At 38.6% G+C, this 17,707-nt stretch overlaps 1 protein-coding gene across 1 annotated transcript in view; it reads left to right on the forward strand.

Annotated features, from left to right (window-relative positions):
* The window catches only part of LOC114643593 (asialoglycoprotein receptor 2-like), a 53,698-nt gene that overhangs the window by 31,560 nt on the left and 4,431 nt on the right, over positions 1 to 17,707 (forward strand). Inside the window, exons 3-8 of the mRNA XM_051927586.1 lie at positions 3,309 to 3,383; positions 7,346 to 7,432; positions 7,523 to 7,633; positions 12,916 to 13,224; positions 13,571 to 13,722; positions 13,875 to 13,996. Of these exons, the coding sequence (XP_051783546.1) occupies positions 3,309 to 3,383; positions 7,346 to 7,432; positions 7,523 to 7,633; positions 12,916 to 13,224; positions 13,571 to 13,722; positions 13,875 to 13,996 (856 nt within the window). The remainder of the gene's footprint in view (positions 1 to 3,308; positions 3,384 to 7,345; positions 7,433 to 7,522; positions 7,634 to 12,915; positions 13,225 to 13,570; positions 13,723 to 13,874; positions 13,997 to 17,707) is intronic.

A 17,707-nucleotide genomic window follows, 5' to 3' on the forward strand; every position in this document is an offset into this window, starting at 1 on the left:
TCAAGAACTCACGTCCTGCGTGACGAGACTTTGTGCCTGAGGTTTTACCATGCCCGGGGCCAGAAATAAAAGACAAAGAGTAGGACAGCAGCAGCAGTCCAGAAACTGATTGAGCAAAGAGGAGGTAAAAAAAACTGTATTTGTTTCCCATTGTATCACTGTTTAAGAGGGGGTTTCAGAGGAGTAACTGCGTCTCCTTGGGGGGCGTTCAGCCCACTTTTTCACAATGCGAGCGGCAGAGATGTGAAGCAGGCCAGGGGGGTTGGCGAGTGAAGCCAGCAGGGGGGGAACACCCTAGTAATAATAATAATAATAATGGTCTAAGGTTTCAGTGTGCTGTTACTCTTGATATTGCCAAACTACTGCCTGCATTGTGTGATACCAATGCCAAAGAAAGGGTATTTCAGTAATCCCACGGACATCAGACCAATTGGTCTAGTCCTAAAACAGCTACGCTCCCTGGTTTCAAAATATCTGGATCCTCTGCAGTTTGCCTATCAGACACATATAGGAAAAAGATAGAAGTGATAGAATATATCTGTCTATTATAAAAGAAAATCTTGAGACGAGACAATTGCCAAGAGACTTTTTTCCACCCTCCTCTCAACCATTTTCAACCACGCCCAATGTTCTCGCACCTCTCATTCGTGTGAATGCTTTTGTCAGACACAGTTCCTGCGCTCTCAGCTCTTATAAATTTTTACGTTTTCCTCACTTTAAGTTCCCAGTAAATGAAGAATTATCATGTCCAAATCTTATTGAAGAATTTCATCCTGAAGGGTTATCAACAGAAGAAATGAGTACATGGGCAATCCTACCATCGAGAAACAATGAAGTCAAATGAATTATCGCGAAAATTGTCGATTGCAAATTGCTTAAATGTGTAGCAATAGACTATGCTGGGCGGCACGGTGGCGCAGTGGTAGCGCTGCTCCCTCGCAGTTAGGAAACCCAGGTTCGCTTCCCGGGTCCTCCCTGCGTGGAGTTTGCATGTTCTCCCCGTGTCTGCATGGGTTTCCTCCAGGCGCTCCGGTTTCCTCCCACAGTCCAAAGACATGCAGGATTGGCGATTCTAAATTGGCCCTAGTGTGTGTTTGTGTGTGTCCTGCGGTGGGTTGGCACCCTGTCCGGGATTGGTTCCTGCCTTGTGCCCTGTGTTGGCTGGGATTGGCTCAAGCAGACCCCCATGACCCTGTGTTTGGATTCAGCGGGTTGGAAAATGGATGGATGGATGGATAGACTATGCTGTTGAACAATTCTGACATGTAAAATTTTAACAGGCAACAAGAAAGTTAATGTAGTACATTTTCCACAGATAACATTTGACACCAAAAGAGATCTTGATATGCCATTTGTATTAAAACGTTTAGAATTTCCCATTAGAATAGCTTTTGCTATGACAATTAACAAATAACAGGGAGAAACATTTGAAAAAGTCAGATTATTTGTTAGAGAGAAAGAAACGATATTCACTCACGGGCAATTATACGTTGCATTGTAGTCCAAACACGGAATCAAAATTCAATGTCATACTGACGAAAAGTTAATATAAAAAAATGTTTTTACTGAAGTTTTACAGTAAAAGTGTAAGTTTAAAAAGTATTTGTGTGTTAATTTCAAAGCCAAACAGAACGAAAACATATAACGCAGAGAATTCCTGTAACGCAAAATAAAACATAATTTTCTTTCAATTTATTACATTTTACTATTTTTTACTATGGTTAATTACTCGCTGTAATGTTAAATAGTTCTATTATGCATATGTAACAATTGCCACGAAAATAACAATCTGTTTAAATTGTACATCCGCTTCCCCATACGTGAGCAGCAGATCCTCAAAGAGGCTAGCGCGTAGCTTCTGGCCGGGGGTTGGAAAGCAAAGAGAGCAGGGGGCAGAGCCCCCTAGTATTCTATATTTTTAAAATTTCTGTCATTGTCTTTTGATCCAATTACATATGCTATGATAATTATGAAATTAAAAGACTGGTAATTCATATTTGAAGATAAAATAATGGATTCACCTTTATGGTAGTAATTTTCTCTGGCTTAATTTTTTTTACTAATTTTAATCCATTTTTCTATTTTTCTGTTGTACAGTTTTACAATGTAATGCTTGTTGTTTCCGTTCATGCATCGGGACAGAAGCTAAGTGTTAGCTCTGTTTGTTCTTCTTTTTTCTTTGTTGTTACTATTTCTTGAAAAACTTTTCTTTTTTTTAATTTATTAATATTAACATCAGATGAGGTCTGGCTACAGCTTTCAATAAAAAATGTATAAATTGCCTTTTGGAGCAGCTGCCAACTTGACAGAAGTCAAAGGAGAGTGAAGAAGATTTGAAGCCTACCTTACCTCTGCAACATCTGAGAATGAAAAAGATGCTGAAGAAAATAAAGTGGGATGTATTAAATATTCTCCTAGTTAGCTGTTAGCACTGCAATCTCTGCCTGCCTAATGAGTTCTGTTACACCTTATTGGAGAAGCAACTCATCCAAAGATGGAAAGAGTGAAAAGCCGTATTGATAATTAAAGTAAGGTGAAAAGGTTTCAGAACTAGCCTACCTCCAAATATGAGGAATTTTTTTTTATCACTGTTGAATAACTTGGATGAACTGTTATCTTACAGCTAGTCATGGCAAGTTCAGGTCCTGTTGCATTTTGTGCACTGCAGAGAAAAACTAAAGGTCTTATTACAGATCCTAAAGATGGTGAACAGATTTCATCTGCTACAATCTGATGGAGTGAAAAAAGGGAGGAGGGGAACTGTAAATCTTTGTGACTGAGCAATGTTGTAAAATTGAACATATTACATTTAAAACTAAAATGCATAAGCCAGACATTGAATTACTGACTGTCAGAATCTGTCCATGTTACTGCCTAGAGGGATAAGTTCTATCATCCTGTTTAATGTAAATATAAACCTGTGGCACCTGGAGATCTGACCACAGTCTGATCCAACCTGTTAGCTTGATGTCAAGTGGTATCCAAGCCAGAACGTCTTGCTTGTGTTTGAGGTGTTGTTGTTGTTTGTTACATTATTTATATTTTTCCTGAGCTTCTGTAGAGTCTTAATTTCCCTCTGGGGACAAATAAAGTATTATCTGTCTAAAGTGTACAGTGTGCGCCACGGACAACTCTTTTAAAATAAAATTTTTTGTAAGTATATGACATGGAGGAGGTGATTGTGTTGAATGTTTGTAATGTGTTGCATAAGATCACATTTATTTACCTATATTTAATGGATATATGACTTTAATCTTTAATTATGTATAAAGCAGAGCTTAATAGTTCTTCTTTTCTCTCTTAAACAGACCAAAATGAGGATGTCACCTATGCAGAGGTTAAACCTAAAAAAAAACAACAAATGGATTCAGGCCCTCAAGCAGGTAAGTTTGTTTAAGTGGAAGGTTCTTTTTTCTCTATTCCAGTAAACTTTACTAATAGTTTAAGTGTGTTATCCATGAAGACTATTTTAAATCTATTGTGAACAAGTGTGGGAATGACAGGTCTCCAGACAACAAAAAGAAAGTTTCAACCACCAACTGGGTCATCCCTTTTATTGTCCATGGACAAATGAGATTGAGAAATAAACAAAAGTAGAGTCTGCCAGGTCAACCGAGCCAGTAGTAACACCTCCTTCACCTCTATCTGCCTTAACCTGCAACTCATTTCTTAATTTAACCAGTGCAGTTTCTGTACGTTGATTTGTTCTTAAACCTGACTTAAACATTTATCAAAAAAGACAATGTATATTCAAGTAATCATTTAACTGCTGAAAATAGTTTTTTCTGCAATTTACTTATCAGAGGAAGATTAGAAGTAGGTGTAAAGTTCTTAAGTAGAAAGGACTCGAGATTATTTTCCTTGTGCAGGAGATTAACAACTGCAGTTTACAGACAATCTGGGAAAATCCCAGTACACTATTAATAAGCACACTTAGGCAAGGAAAAACATACTATTTGTTGGTTTAAACAGTGGTATAAACAACAAAAGGAAGTCGATTGAGTGACATAGCGTGTCAGAGAAACTCGAAAGCTCAAGTTCACAAAGTCGCACAGTCCCCGAAATAAAAAAGAAGTTGTCGGATATCAAAGTCACCGTGAAAAGGCGAGTAGTAGCCCACCGTCTGAGTGTCATATGAAAACTTATTAGGGTACAGAGAAAAGAAAAAAATAGGGACACAGTGAGAAAAAAGCTGGAAATGTCAACTTTAATCTCGAAATTTTCACTTTAATCATGTAGTTTATTTTGTCATTAAAGTACAACATCATAAACTTCATCTTTAAAATCGTTTAATTTACTAGTTTCTCAAATACCATTATAACTGAAGTAGCACGTTAAATGCTTTGTTTTGTATGTGTTCTTCTATGTGTTTTATGTGTGTGAATCACTACATGCTTCTTAAACGGGCTTTCTCTTCCTCCGACAAGACACAGAATCCATTACATTCATGATATTACAGCTCTCTGAATAATTTAAATACTGAGATGTATACTTGATATCATTTTCATGATGATAGATAGATAGATAGATAGATACTCTATTAATCCCAAGGGGATTACTCCAGTAGCAGCATACTGACAAAAACAATATTAAATTATAGGAGTTAAAGCATATTATTAAACATGGGAACACGGTGCGCAGTGATAGTGATGAGCTGGCGACCCTGTCCAGAGATTGTTCCTGCCTCCTGCAAGATGCTTGCTGTGCCGTGCGTGACCTTTGATGAAATAATTTATTGCAGCAGTACTGTCTCTTTCAAACATACTAACCTCCAATTCCTGCCCTCCCTTTTCTTTCTCCAAATACCCGATCGCCACACAATCAGCTCTGTAATAGACGTGAAGCCATTTGTAAGCTTAGAACAGCGATTCTTGAAAACTTTTAAGGAACATCGAAATATCTTCATAGTACATGTTTAATTATTCTATCCATCTATCCTTCCAGTGTCGCGCCAGCCACAGCAAGAATACAGAACGAGGCAGGAACAATCCCTGAACTAGCTAGTGCTGCAACACCATGTACTCACATGTTTAATTATTAACAATATAGATTATTTAAATGATGTTAACATTTTATCTGTATAATGTAATAAACATATTTTGCTGCATTTCATCTTAAAAATGATATTGTCATCATATGTAAATACACGCTTTATAAAGTGGCTCAGGTTGTGCAATATTATAACTGTTGTGCAAGTTTACAGTGAGATAATTGTACTTATAAGTACAAACTGTTCTACAAGGAGCACTTGATGGTCTGATTGAGTGTGTTTATAGTTCTTGGGATGAAACTGTTTCTGAACCGCGATGTCCGTACAGGAAAGGCTCTGAAGCATTTGCCGTATGAGAGCAGAGCAATAGACAGCATGGCTGAGGCAGTGTGTGCTTGATGCTGTATACCAATAATTCTCTTTCCAATCAGCTGCTGTAGAGCTGTCATTCCACACTCAGAATCAGTGAGATAAATACTTGATAATAACAACTCTAAAGCAGCTATGGTATTTGGAATAGTTTGGCCATTCCGTGGACCATTATACAGTAATCCCTCACTTATCGCGGGAGATAGGTTTCAAGGCCGACCGCGATAACTGAATTTCCGCGAAGTAGGGACACTATATTTATTTAATTATTTAACGTGTATTTGGACGTTTTTAAACCCTCCCTGTATTGTTTACAACCCACCATTTACTCTATTAAAAACAGGGACAACTGCTAAGCAATATGAAATCGGTAGATAAGTTTACACTTACTGTATAGCGAAGTACACGTAGCAGCTTGTAGGCGGTCATGACGTCGTCGACCTTGTTGCAAAGATTCCTAAAGCAGAGTCCATCCAGACTACTGCCTTATCACGTCCACTTGCAACTCATTTTGCACCCTGGTTAAAGGACACTGCGGCCGTAGATCTTATATGCTTTTCCTCCTTTATAAATAAAAAGAATCGATGTCCTGCAGCGGTGTAGCTGTTCCCTTCCTTCAACATATCCAAAACTTTTACCTTTTCTGCAATCATTTGCATCTTCTGTTGGTGCTTGGACACGGCCCCTGAAGCATTAGCACGCTAATGATGAATGAGTGAGATGAGACTTCCTGGTTAATGCAACACACCGTCGCTGAGCCAATCAGCAGCACACAGGAACTTAACTGCGTGCTCTGATTGGGTAGCTTCTCAGCCATCCGCCAATAGCATCTCTTGTGTGAAATCAACTGGGCAAACCAACTGAGGAAGCAAGTAAAAAGATCCATTGTCTGTAGAAACCCGCGAAGCAGCGAAAAATCCGCGTTATGTATTTAGATATGCTTACATATAAAATCCGCGAAGTCGTGAATCCGCGAAAAGTGAACCACGAAGTAGCGAGGGATTACTGTATTGTTACAAGTTAATTACAATCAGATGCCTTAAACTAATAAAGAATATGCGGTTAATTTCAGTGTATTTGATAAAGCCGCGTCAGGGATGTGGATCTAAAAAAGAAAAGAAAACCACACTTGAACAAAAGCACTGCTTTGACAATGGGTGCCTCCAGTTTGCAAAAATGAGTGGAGAACTTGCGTACGCCAAGCATTTAGCTGGCGTGAAAATGTACGTGGCTTTACGCCAAGTTTAGATTTTATACATCGCAATTTGAGCGTAGAAACGGGAGTACACAACATTTTTGTGCGTATGCACTGTTTATACATGAGGCCCCTTCTTATCCAATCTAAAGGACCTTGAGAGGATATACCAAGAAGAATGGGATTGACTGCCCAAATCCAGATATGCAGAACTTGTAGAGACCTACCCAAGAAGACTCAAAGCTGTAATTGCTGCCAAAGGTGTTCCTTATATGAAAGAGAGATTTCAGTTTTTGATTTTTAATAAATGTTGCAAATCATTTTGGAAACCTGCTTTCACTTTGTCATTATGGATTATTGGGTGTAGATTGATGGGAAAAATGTCACATATATCTATTTAAAATAAAATCTATAACACAATAAAATGTTCAGAAAGTGAAGTGGCTCATTCCATTCTGTATCCATATTCAAGGACATTTTCCATTTTAACCTCCTGAACACATTTATGAGCACTGTCAACATTAAGTGGATTGTACAGCCTTACATGTGCTAGCCCATCATAGATTTTAATGGATTGCTTATATTCCATGTTTGTTTAAATTTAGCATCTTGCATCTTAACTGCAGCCATAGCCAGGATAATGGGATTTACTTTCCTCTTCACAGGCTCTGGTAGCCCAAGCTCAAATTTCAAAAACGAAGTTCTTTAGAGCAAAGTTAATGGAGTTAAACATTAGGATAATTAATGAAAGAAATGTTTATGAAGGGTCATTTGCAATGTTTGCTTTTCAGGTGCTCATGCAGAGAGTGATACCTACTGCAATATAGACCAGAAAATGGCTGGAATTGACAAGCAGTCAAATGTAAATAAAAGTACCGGTGAGCTCACATTCCCCTAGTTGAACGTTGTGATAGTTCACTGCAAAATATTCTTGCTGTAACCAACAAACTCATTTTTCTTTCTTCCAGATATATTAGTACCTCCTACTAAAAAGAAAAATAAAACCTTTTTAATGTGGTTGTTGTTAACGTTCCTGTGTGCTGTCTTCCTGGCTGCCATTGCCGGAGTCATTGTGTTTTGTAAGTATCTTTCAGTGGTGTTTGGGGATGCATTTTTTTCTTTTCCTACAGATGTTTCTGTAATCTAAAAACATAAAGGATGTGAAAACATTTTGTAAGGATGCACTTAAGTCTTTGGGAGAGGGAATAAAGACCCACAGGATAAAAGAATAAGTAAAAGAATTAAAACTCACATTTCAGGAGTTTACCGTTTAAAAACGCTGCACTGTATTTGAAAGGGTAAGCTCCATCCATGCTCATGCATTTATATTTTAAAGAGAGAGAAATAATGTCTTCTCACAGCGTAATTAACAAATAGGCTGAAAAAAAGAATCAGAAGACAAAATATTAGCCAGAGGCCAAGCCAAATTGGCCAATCTAACATCAAATCGTTCTGTCATCATGGCCAAATTCTATGTGTGTTGACAAAAGTAATACTACTACTAATAATAATAACGATACATTTTATTTATATAGCACATTTTCCATGCTCAAGATGTTTAACAGAGTCTCATAAAGAAACAGCAGGTATATGTAACATTGGATACAAATATTTTCTGAATAAAACACTGAAACAGATAGATGCAGGATAGCCAGTGGAGACAGGGAGCCAGTGGAGGTGAAGCAGGATGTGTTATGTGCTCGCTGTTGTTGGCTCATGTTAGGACTCTTGAAGCAGAGTTGTGAATTAACTGGAGCTGTGATATAAGATATGAAGGGGCACCTGCCAGTAGGGAGTTACAATAATGGATGCGGGAAGTGATAAAAGCAGGGACAAGTTTCTCAGCATTAGAAAGGGAGATAAATGAGTGAACACGGGATATGTAATGGAGGTGAAAGTAGGAAACTTTCTTAATGTGGTTTATGTGGGCGTAATAAGAAAGGGAGGAATCAAAAATGACACCAAGGTTCCTTGCATTTGAAGAAGGTCTGATGAGATCACCGTCAAGAGTTACTGAGAAGGAGCTCATTTTCTTAAGTTGCGCTTTAGTGTCAATTTGCAGGAGGTTAGTTTTGTTGTAATTAATTTTAAAGAGTTCTGCTCCATTCAGGTTTTAATTTCATTGAGACAAATTGTGAGCTAAGAAAGCTCTGACGAAGTTTCACTTTTAACATTGATATAGAGTTGAGTATTACTTGCATAAAAATGATAACCCAGTCCAAATGTACAAATGATATGGATACAGAACACATGTAGATACTGTACATAAGAGCAGAGGGCTGACGTCAGAGCCCTGAGGAACTCCTTGTGTGACCAGCTCTGAGCTGGACCTGCTGTTGCCAAAACTAACAAACTCTTGCCTGTCAGTCAGACAAGACTTAAACCACTGGAGGGCAGTGCCAGAGATATTCAGCATGTTCTCCATTCTGGACAGTAGAATGTCATGTCTGACTGGGTCAAATGCTGCACTGAGACGCTTGTCTAATACAATTAATATACTGGTTTGTCCAGAGTCTACTGACATAAACAAATCATTGGTTACCCGAAGCAGAACAGCTGTGCTGGGTCCTGAAACCAGACTGAAAGGGTTCCATCAATTTATTAGAGGTTAAGTAATTGGTGAGTTGGGAGGCTGCAACACACTTAAGAACATTTGACAGAAAAGGTAGGTTAGAAATTGACTGAAAATTGTTAAGATTATCAGCATCAAGACCAGATTTTTTAACAGTGGGCTTACAGAAGCGATTTTAAAAGTGGCTGACACAAAGAAAGTCAAGGGATGTATTTATTATTCTTGTAACAGTCAGGATTAGGCCATGAAGGCAGGATTTAAGAAGTATGGTGGCAATTGGGATGCTGTACACAGATAGTGGGCCTCATCTTACAAAGCAGGTCATTAGTAAATGCAGATGTGACTGGTGAAAATTTAGAAAAGGAGCTGGATGGAGTGGGAAGACAGTTAAAGATATAAATGGATGATGGATTTATGTTAGTTAAATTATTTAGATTTAATTTTACAGTAATCCCTCACCTATCGCGGGGGTTATGTTCCAGAGCCCCCCGCGATAGGTGAAAATCCGCGAAGTAGTGACCTATATTTATTTTATTATTTATACATATTTTAAGGCTTTATAAACCCTTCCCACACTCTTATAAACCTTTCTCACTCTCTTGTTAACCTTTCCCACACTCTTATAAACACTTCCTATGCTCTTAAACACTTTCTACATTCTTAAACACCGCAGACCAACACTGCACACTGCACGCAGCGATCAGACGTCAATGTGTCTGCACTCGCTTTGTGAAGGGGGGCAGCTGAACTCACGCTGAGCAGAGATGGACTTTGTGCTGCTTCTACCAAAATGCCTGCTTGTCGCTCTGCGCGTTCGGAAGGAGGAGTGTGTGTGTGTGTGTGTGTGTGTGTGTGTGAGAGCTGATCGCACCTTCGCTCAAACCCCCCCTCCCCGGAAGCGCAGTACGCTCCTCCACTTCGCATTGTCAAGGGGGTGGGGAGCTGAATGAACACTAAGGAGAAGTGGACTTTGTGCTGGCTTTGTGCTGCTTGTCGCTCTGCCTGTCAATAATTTAAAAGCCTGTACATCACCAATTTTCCTGTCTCACTGTCTTGTCTTGCGTGAAATTAAAATGTTTTATAATAGTGAGATGTTACTCATATCCTTAGCCCCACATCCACATATCATATGTGTTAACAAAGTGTGTTTTATAAGTTTACATGTGTTTAAAGCATGTGGGATGGGTATTTTAAGGCTTAAACTATAAAAATGTTTATTTATATGGTCTTTCTATATCGCGGATTTTCTCCTGTTGCTGATGGGTCTAGAACATAACTTCCACGATAGGCGGGCAATCACTTGTATTTAAAAACCCGTGAAGTCGTGAATCCGCGAAAAGTGAACCGCGAAGTAGCGAGGGATTACTGTATTGCGGAAAAAGTGGAGGAATTTTTCACAGGCTTTGGTAGAGGAGATAATTAGGCCAGTTCAGCTAGAAGTAATTTATTAACTACAGGACAAAACCCTTGGGTTATCATAGCCACTTTCTATTATTCTAATGTGTGTTCTTGGCTGCAGTTTGTGCATCTCTGTAAGCCTTTTGAAGGTTAGAGAAAGCCTGGATGTGCACAGTGAGGCCAGTCTTACGTGACATACTGGTATTGGCCAGCTGCTTTCATAGACTGTATCTCTGAATTGTACCACAGAGCTGAACGCATAAAGGAAACTTCCTTATGCTTTAAAGGGGATGTTTAATCTAGTTCTGAAAAAAGGACTGTGTCATAGTGATCATCAAGACTATCTGATTGAATAGTTTGGAGGAGGAGGAGGAGGTTAGGAGCACACGCTGATACAGCACATTGCCGCACCCATCACACAACAAACCAACAAATAGGTGAAGACGGAATTAGCAAGGATAGAAGGACAGATATTTTTAAGGTTTCTGAAAGAAATTTGACATTCATAGGTAAGAGGAGGGAGAGATAATGAGACAGTGATCTGTGAACTGTTTTATGATCAAAGAGTCCCAAATCACTGCTATAAGCATTGCCAACAAATAATCCAGATGTGCGGATCAAGTCCAATATATGACCACCAGAGTGGGTAGGAAAATCAAAAACAGTCCAGTAAGGATAGGAATTCATTTCTCAGTTTACATGTAGTAATGTCAATATGGATGTTGAAATAATCAAGAAGTGTGACTCTCAGCAAAAGGGAACTTAAGTGGGTTAATAATTCAGTCAGATCAGATAAAAAGATGCATTGTATTTTGGGGGATGATAGAGAACAATGAATAAAGCAAGACTTGATTTTGTTGAATGAATTCTGACAGCACCAGCGATTTGCCATTAAGAGATCTTGAGTTAAACAATGCTATATTAGCTGACGAGGGTTCACTGTGGATAGATCTATGATCAAAGTTTATTTTAAGAAATTGCAAATTTGGCACACTGACACTCCTATTTCCAAAGCCATGAATAGGGCAGCGTAATCCTGAACAAAGGCTGATATTTGAATTTTTCATTTTCAGCCTGGTGGTGGTGGCGACCTGACCCATGAAGTAAATATTTTGGGTGTCCCACAATACCAGTGTCTTTTAGAACATTCCAGTCTGACCATTTGCTCTCAACAAACTGTTTAATAGCTGGAAAAGGTGGAGCTGAGGTCAGAGCTTCAATTTAATACCATTTGTCAAATTAATTTTCTTATGCTTTAATTGCACAAAGTTCATCTGGTAATAAATAATAATAATAGTAAAATGCTGTAAAATATTACAATTTCCAACTGTGACAGGTAATGGAATTGCCTTGCTTCTGGGAGTAACATTGACATTTTGATTCTAGGAGTTTGCCAGATTAAAAAGGGGTGTGAGACTTGCCCGGACACCACCAGTCGGAAACCACATCTTTATAAAAAGCACACATTTATTAAACATTAATAAAGACAGTGTCACACAGCACACAATGCACACTATCAATAATCACCCTTCAATAACTCTTTTTCTCAGTCCTTGGCCACCTCTACTCTCCTCCTGGGAGCTTCGTCCTACTCCCACTCCTGACTCTGGCTCTCAGACTGTAGGAAGGCGGCGCCTTTTATTCCTGCCCGGATGTGCTCCAGGTGTCTGATGATGCCCATCCGGCAGCACTTCCTGGTGTGGCGGAAGTACTCTGGGCGTCCCTAGCAGGTTCCTCTGCCATCTTGCCGAGTGTGGCAGAAGTAACTATTTCCAAGTCCTACGAGGCTTAAGGCGCCCACTGGCGGTGGCCACGGGATCCAACAGGCCAGAAGCTGTTTGTTCTTCTCCCGTGGTCCTCTCCTGCTCCAGGGCGGTTGCCCCTTCGTGGCCCGGAAGCTATTCCTTCCTTCCACCTTCCAGTCCTTTTAGGCATCCCAGCCAGGTAATGACCCCGGCCATCTGCCACAGGGGAAATAAGAAAGGGAGTAAATTTCAAAGAGTTATTGCTATTATTGTTAACGTGATGTTAATGTCTGCAGATCTCAAATGTATTTTTAAGTGTTCAAGGATTTCATTATGCAAAAAAATTAAGTGGATTTGCTCCTTTAACATGTGTAACATTTATAGTGTATACTGTGCTTATGTTCGCCATCTCAGTCATCAAGAAGTGTAATGAAGGAGAAAGATTCTTGAAGCAAAAGAAAGAAAGACACAGGACATAAAAAGGTGTAGTGTGGGAGGAGGATTAATACATGGGAAAATTGAGACCCTGAAAAACTCTACGCTTCTCCATTAATCCCCTTTTCAATACTTTCTCAAAGACAATCCACAAGTAAGTTAGAAGTGGCACAACCTACCTGACTTCAATATTTTTTGTTTTGTCATTTAGTTGTCCTTAACCATAAATACAAAGAAAATCAAATAAACCAAGAGAAACTGGAACAAAACCTTTCTAATACCAACGAAGAGCTGAGGATATTACATGAGAACTTCACAGTTCAGAAGGATCAGCTCTTAAACCTGAAAACCCAGTACATAGCTCTGAATCAAAGCCACACAGCACTGCAATCCCAAAATATGAATTTGACACAGAGCTTTAGTGACCTGCAAATGAGGCACTCAGCATTACAAGGGAACCACTCAGCCCTGACTACATCTCTTAATAAATACTGCTCTCTACAAGATGTCTCAAAACCAGGTGAGTGCTTTTTCTAAGAATCCCTGCCTATTCATAAGTTTATTTCTATGAATCCCTGCCTACTTGTAAATTTAAACAACAAGAGTCATCATTGTTGCAGTCATGAGTTGCTGTCACAATCCTTCATTAATCACAAGCGGCTTCTCCTGCTCCAGGCCCTTCAACCCCTAGCACTCCCTTTCTTTCTCGTGTATCTCCCAGATGTACATCCCAGTATCAACAGTAGGTTTTTGAATCACCAGTACCACAGCAGAGACCTTTCATTTGCCTAAGGGGCTCAGTTTAACATTGACAACAGAACTCTGGTGGTCTCACTCATTCAGCTTTCTGTTCTCTCATCTCACAGAAAGGCAATGTGTCTTCTGCCCAGAGAGTTGGGTGCCATTCAACACAAAATGTTACTACTTCTCCACTAATAAATTGTCTTGGAATGACAGTCGTGATAACTGCACATCAATGGGGGGTCACCTTGTGATCATAGAGAGCCAAGAGGAACAGGTAAGTCATTCAACTTGGTGGAGATAACGCAGGAAGTCATTTGCAGATGGGAGTTGAACAGAAAATATCACATTGGGGTAGTGAAGTACAGCGATATCACTGACTTGTAACAGAGACGCTTCTTTACAGACACAAGTTTGTTTTCTCATCAGAGCTTCTTACTGAATAAGACTATCAGCAAAACTGACAAATCTCACTGGATTGGTTTAACTGACCAGAAGATAGAAGGTCAGTACCTCTGGGTGGACAACAGACTTCTGAATGAAAACAACAAGTAAGAATATTTTTTTTTCGCATTAGAAACTGTTGGCTCAGTGCTCTGGACAGGAATGTGATCATTAAACATGCAACAGGTTTCATTACTCTCGGTCAATTGTCTGTTTTTATATGACTTTACAGTTGTGTTTAAATAGAAAATACATAAAGATGCAACAATTTATTAAATGGTTAGGTGATAAAGCTCAATCCAGCCTCTGGTAGGATAATTTACAAAGGCTAGTGAGTCACCATTTTTACATCCAACTCCATAAGCCGTGTAAATGCTCTGCCAAGACAGACATGGATTCAATTTGTAATACTGTATAATGTAAAGTGTGTATCAGACTGACACACCAGGTTGCAGCAGCCAACTTTCCCACCAGAGTCTTTCCCTGTTTTCTATCTTGTCTTTACTTAAATGTCTAAGGAGGGAATAACATCAGCTATTCCCTTTCTGTGTTTCTTGTCAGTTTGTGGGTCAGGCATAACCTGCTATTTTCAACATTCACAATCTTTATATCTGAGGTTGGTCAATACAAGAGATGGCACCCTGGCATGGTTAGTCCCTTGCACATTCTTGTCATATCTCTCTTTTTTATTTAACAGAAAATAACAAAAATGTTTAATGTTAACACAAGCCCACTCTTATGATAGATTCTCACTTTTTTGGCTATGTTACTTGGGGCAGTCTTCAAAATGACTTAATTCAAATGGACTGGTAACCAAAGTATCATTTATTTCATCATCCACATGGAATGATGAGGATTCCACTTTACTGAGTATTTATATATTAATGCTGTTTTTAACTCACTTAATCAGATTGAAGGTCCTGGGAAAACTAGGAACAAGGATAGAACACCAACCCACTGCTGGGCTGACTTGGACACAAGCTCAAGCTTACCACACATAGGTCCAATTTAGAGCTAATCTAACACAAATGATGAATAAGTAAGGATTATTAGAGTACATAGAGGTCTACACAGACCAAAGGAGTATGTGCAAACTCCACACAGACAAAGAATGGCCAAGGGATTTGAACCCTGAACATTAAATCCATTAGGTAGCCGCACACACTACTTTACCTCTGTACTGTCAAAATTACTAAGTAACCCCAATAAACTAAGTGGCATGACTCTTCTAATTGTTATTCTCCAAAACCTTCTGGACCATTGTAAATATTCATGCCCAGAATAAAAGCTCAAAATTCCATTATTACTATAGCTACAGACTCACCTCCCAAGGACACCCTTTTAAAGTTTACAGAGGACTCGCAGTGAGATGATTCCTTCATCCCTTTTGTATAGAATTCTTAACAAAAACAATAGAAAAGAACACCTATCCCCCCCAAAGAAAACAAAGACATTTGTTGTTTAAAGGTACTATGGCCCTTCTTCACAACTGCATTGATATTTTAGTCATTCTCCAAAAATTTCTACTTATGCTGTTGCTCTGTGTTGGAGTCAAAAACATGGCAAAAACAACATTTATTTATATAGCACATTTTCATACAAATAATGTAGCTCAAAGTGCTTTACATGATGAAGAAAGAGAAAAAAGACAAAATAAATAAGAATTAAAATAACGGAACACTAATTAACATAGAATAAAAGTAAGGTCTGATGGCCAGGGAGGAGAGAATAAACAAAACTCTAGACGGCTGGAGAAAAAAATAAAATCTGCAGGGGTCCCAGGCCACAAGACCACCCAGCCCCCTGTAGGAATTCTACCTAACATAAATGACCTTACAATCAGTCCTCATGGTATTCAGGGTTCACATGGAAGAACTTGATGATGACGGTCATGTGGCCTTTAATCCATCAATGTAGGGACATCACAGTGCTTTGATTAGGTGGTGGTGGCGCAGATCGCCACCACAGAAAAACAGAAAGAGAACAGAAGAGAAAGTAGGGGTTAGTACGGATTTTGGAGCCACCATGAATAACGATGATAATTAATTGAATATACGGAGCATCAGGATTAAACTAAGATGAAGCTATGAGAAAGCCATATTAAAATAATGTGTTTTCATTAGTTTTTTAAAGTGCTCCACTGTATTAGCCTGGCGAATTCCTATTGGCAAGCTATTCCAGATTTTAGGCACATAACAGCAGAAGGCCGCCTCACCACTTCTTTTAAATTTAGCTCTTGGAATTCTAAGCAGACACTCATTTGATGATCTAGGGTTATGATTTGGAGTGTAAGCTGTAAGACATTTTGAAATATAAGATGGAGTGAGATTATTTAAGGCTTTGTAAACTATAAGCACTATTTTAAAGTCAGTTCTAAATGACACAGGTAACCGATGTAGTGACATCAAAACTGGAGAAATGTGCTTGGATTTTCTTTTCCTAGTTAAGATTCTAGCAGCTGCATTCTTCACTAGATGCAATCAATTGATGTCTTTTTTGGGTAGTCTGGAGAGGAGTGTGTTACAGTAATCTAGTCAACTGAAAACAAAAGTGTGAACTAATTTCTCAGCATCTTGCAGTATTATAAGAGGTCTAAGTTTTGCTATATTTCTTAAGTGAAAAAATGCTGTCCTAGTAATCTGATTAAGATGTGATTTAAAATTCAGGTAAGAGTCAATAGTTTCCCCTATATTCTTTATCTCTGTCTTGACTTTTAATCCTAATGCATCGTTAATTTCTAATAACCTCATTATATCTATTAATGCCAATCAGTAAAATTTCTGTTTTCTCCTTATTTAGTTTGAGAAAATTACTACTCATCCATTCAGAAACACAAGTAAGACATTGTGTCAGTGAATCAAGAGAGTCAGGGTCATCAGGCGCTATTAATAAATACAGCTGTGGTGGCTCACATTATGCCTTGAGATAATCTGACCTAATGGAAGTATGTAAATCAAAAAGAGCAGCAGACCCAGGATAGAGCCTTGTGGAATACCATACAGAATATCATGTGTCTTTGAAGTATAATTACCACAACTAATAAAGAATTTTCTACCTGCCAGATAGGACTCAAACCAATTTAAGACACTGCCAGAGAGGCCCACCCATTGATTAAGGCAATTTCTAAGAATATTGTGATCAATGGTATCAAATGCGGCACTCAAATCTAAGAGGATGAGAACAGATAAATGGCCTCTGTCTGCCTTCAACTGCAAGTCATTTACTACTTTAATGAGTGCAGTTTCTGTACTGGGATTTGTTCTGAAAATTTTCCACCTTACTATTTACATAATTCTCACTATTGTAATAAGCACTACAAATGGGCTGGACTGGTTGCTTATAATGTTTGTAAATTTTGAAGCTGCTGATGAAGCAAAGAAGCGTTTTTTTTTAACAATATGCTTCTCTTGAATATTTTCTATTGTTATTTCTATATTAAATAGTAGAGAAAATTGTCTTATAGACCAATATTAATGATATGCTTCATGTCAGCTTTTAGTCCTTTAGTAATTACTAAGTCTAACGTATGACCTGCTTTGTGTGTAGACTGACTAATGTGGTGGCTCAAATCAAAAGAGTCCATTTCATGAATTCTTTTACTTTCGGGTCACACTGATTATCGATATGAAAGTTAAAGTCACTGACTATTAGGAATGTGTCATAGTTCGTAATTACAATTGACACCAAGTCCGAGAATTCCTTAAAGAAAGACACATTGTATTTAGGAGGTCTATACATGGATAATACAAGAAACTGAGAAACTCCATGAATAACAATGGCAAGATACTCAATAGACTTGAATTTACCAAAACTGACAT

This window comes from Erpetoichthys calabaricus, chromosome 5, assembly GCF_900747795.2.
Source record: "Erpetoichthys calabaricus chromosome 5, fErpCal1.3, whole genome shotgun sequence".
Classification (NCBI taxonomy): Eukaryota; Metazoa; Chordata; class Cladistia; order Polypteriformes; family Polypteridae; genus Erpetoichthys; species Erpetoichthys calabaricus.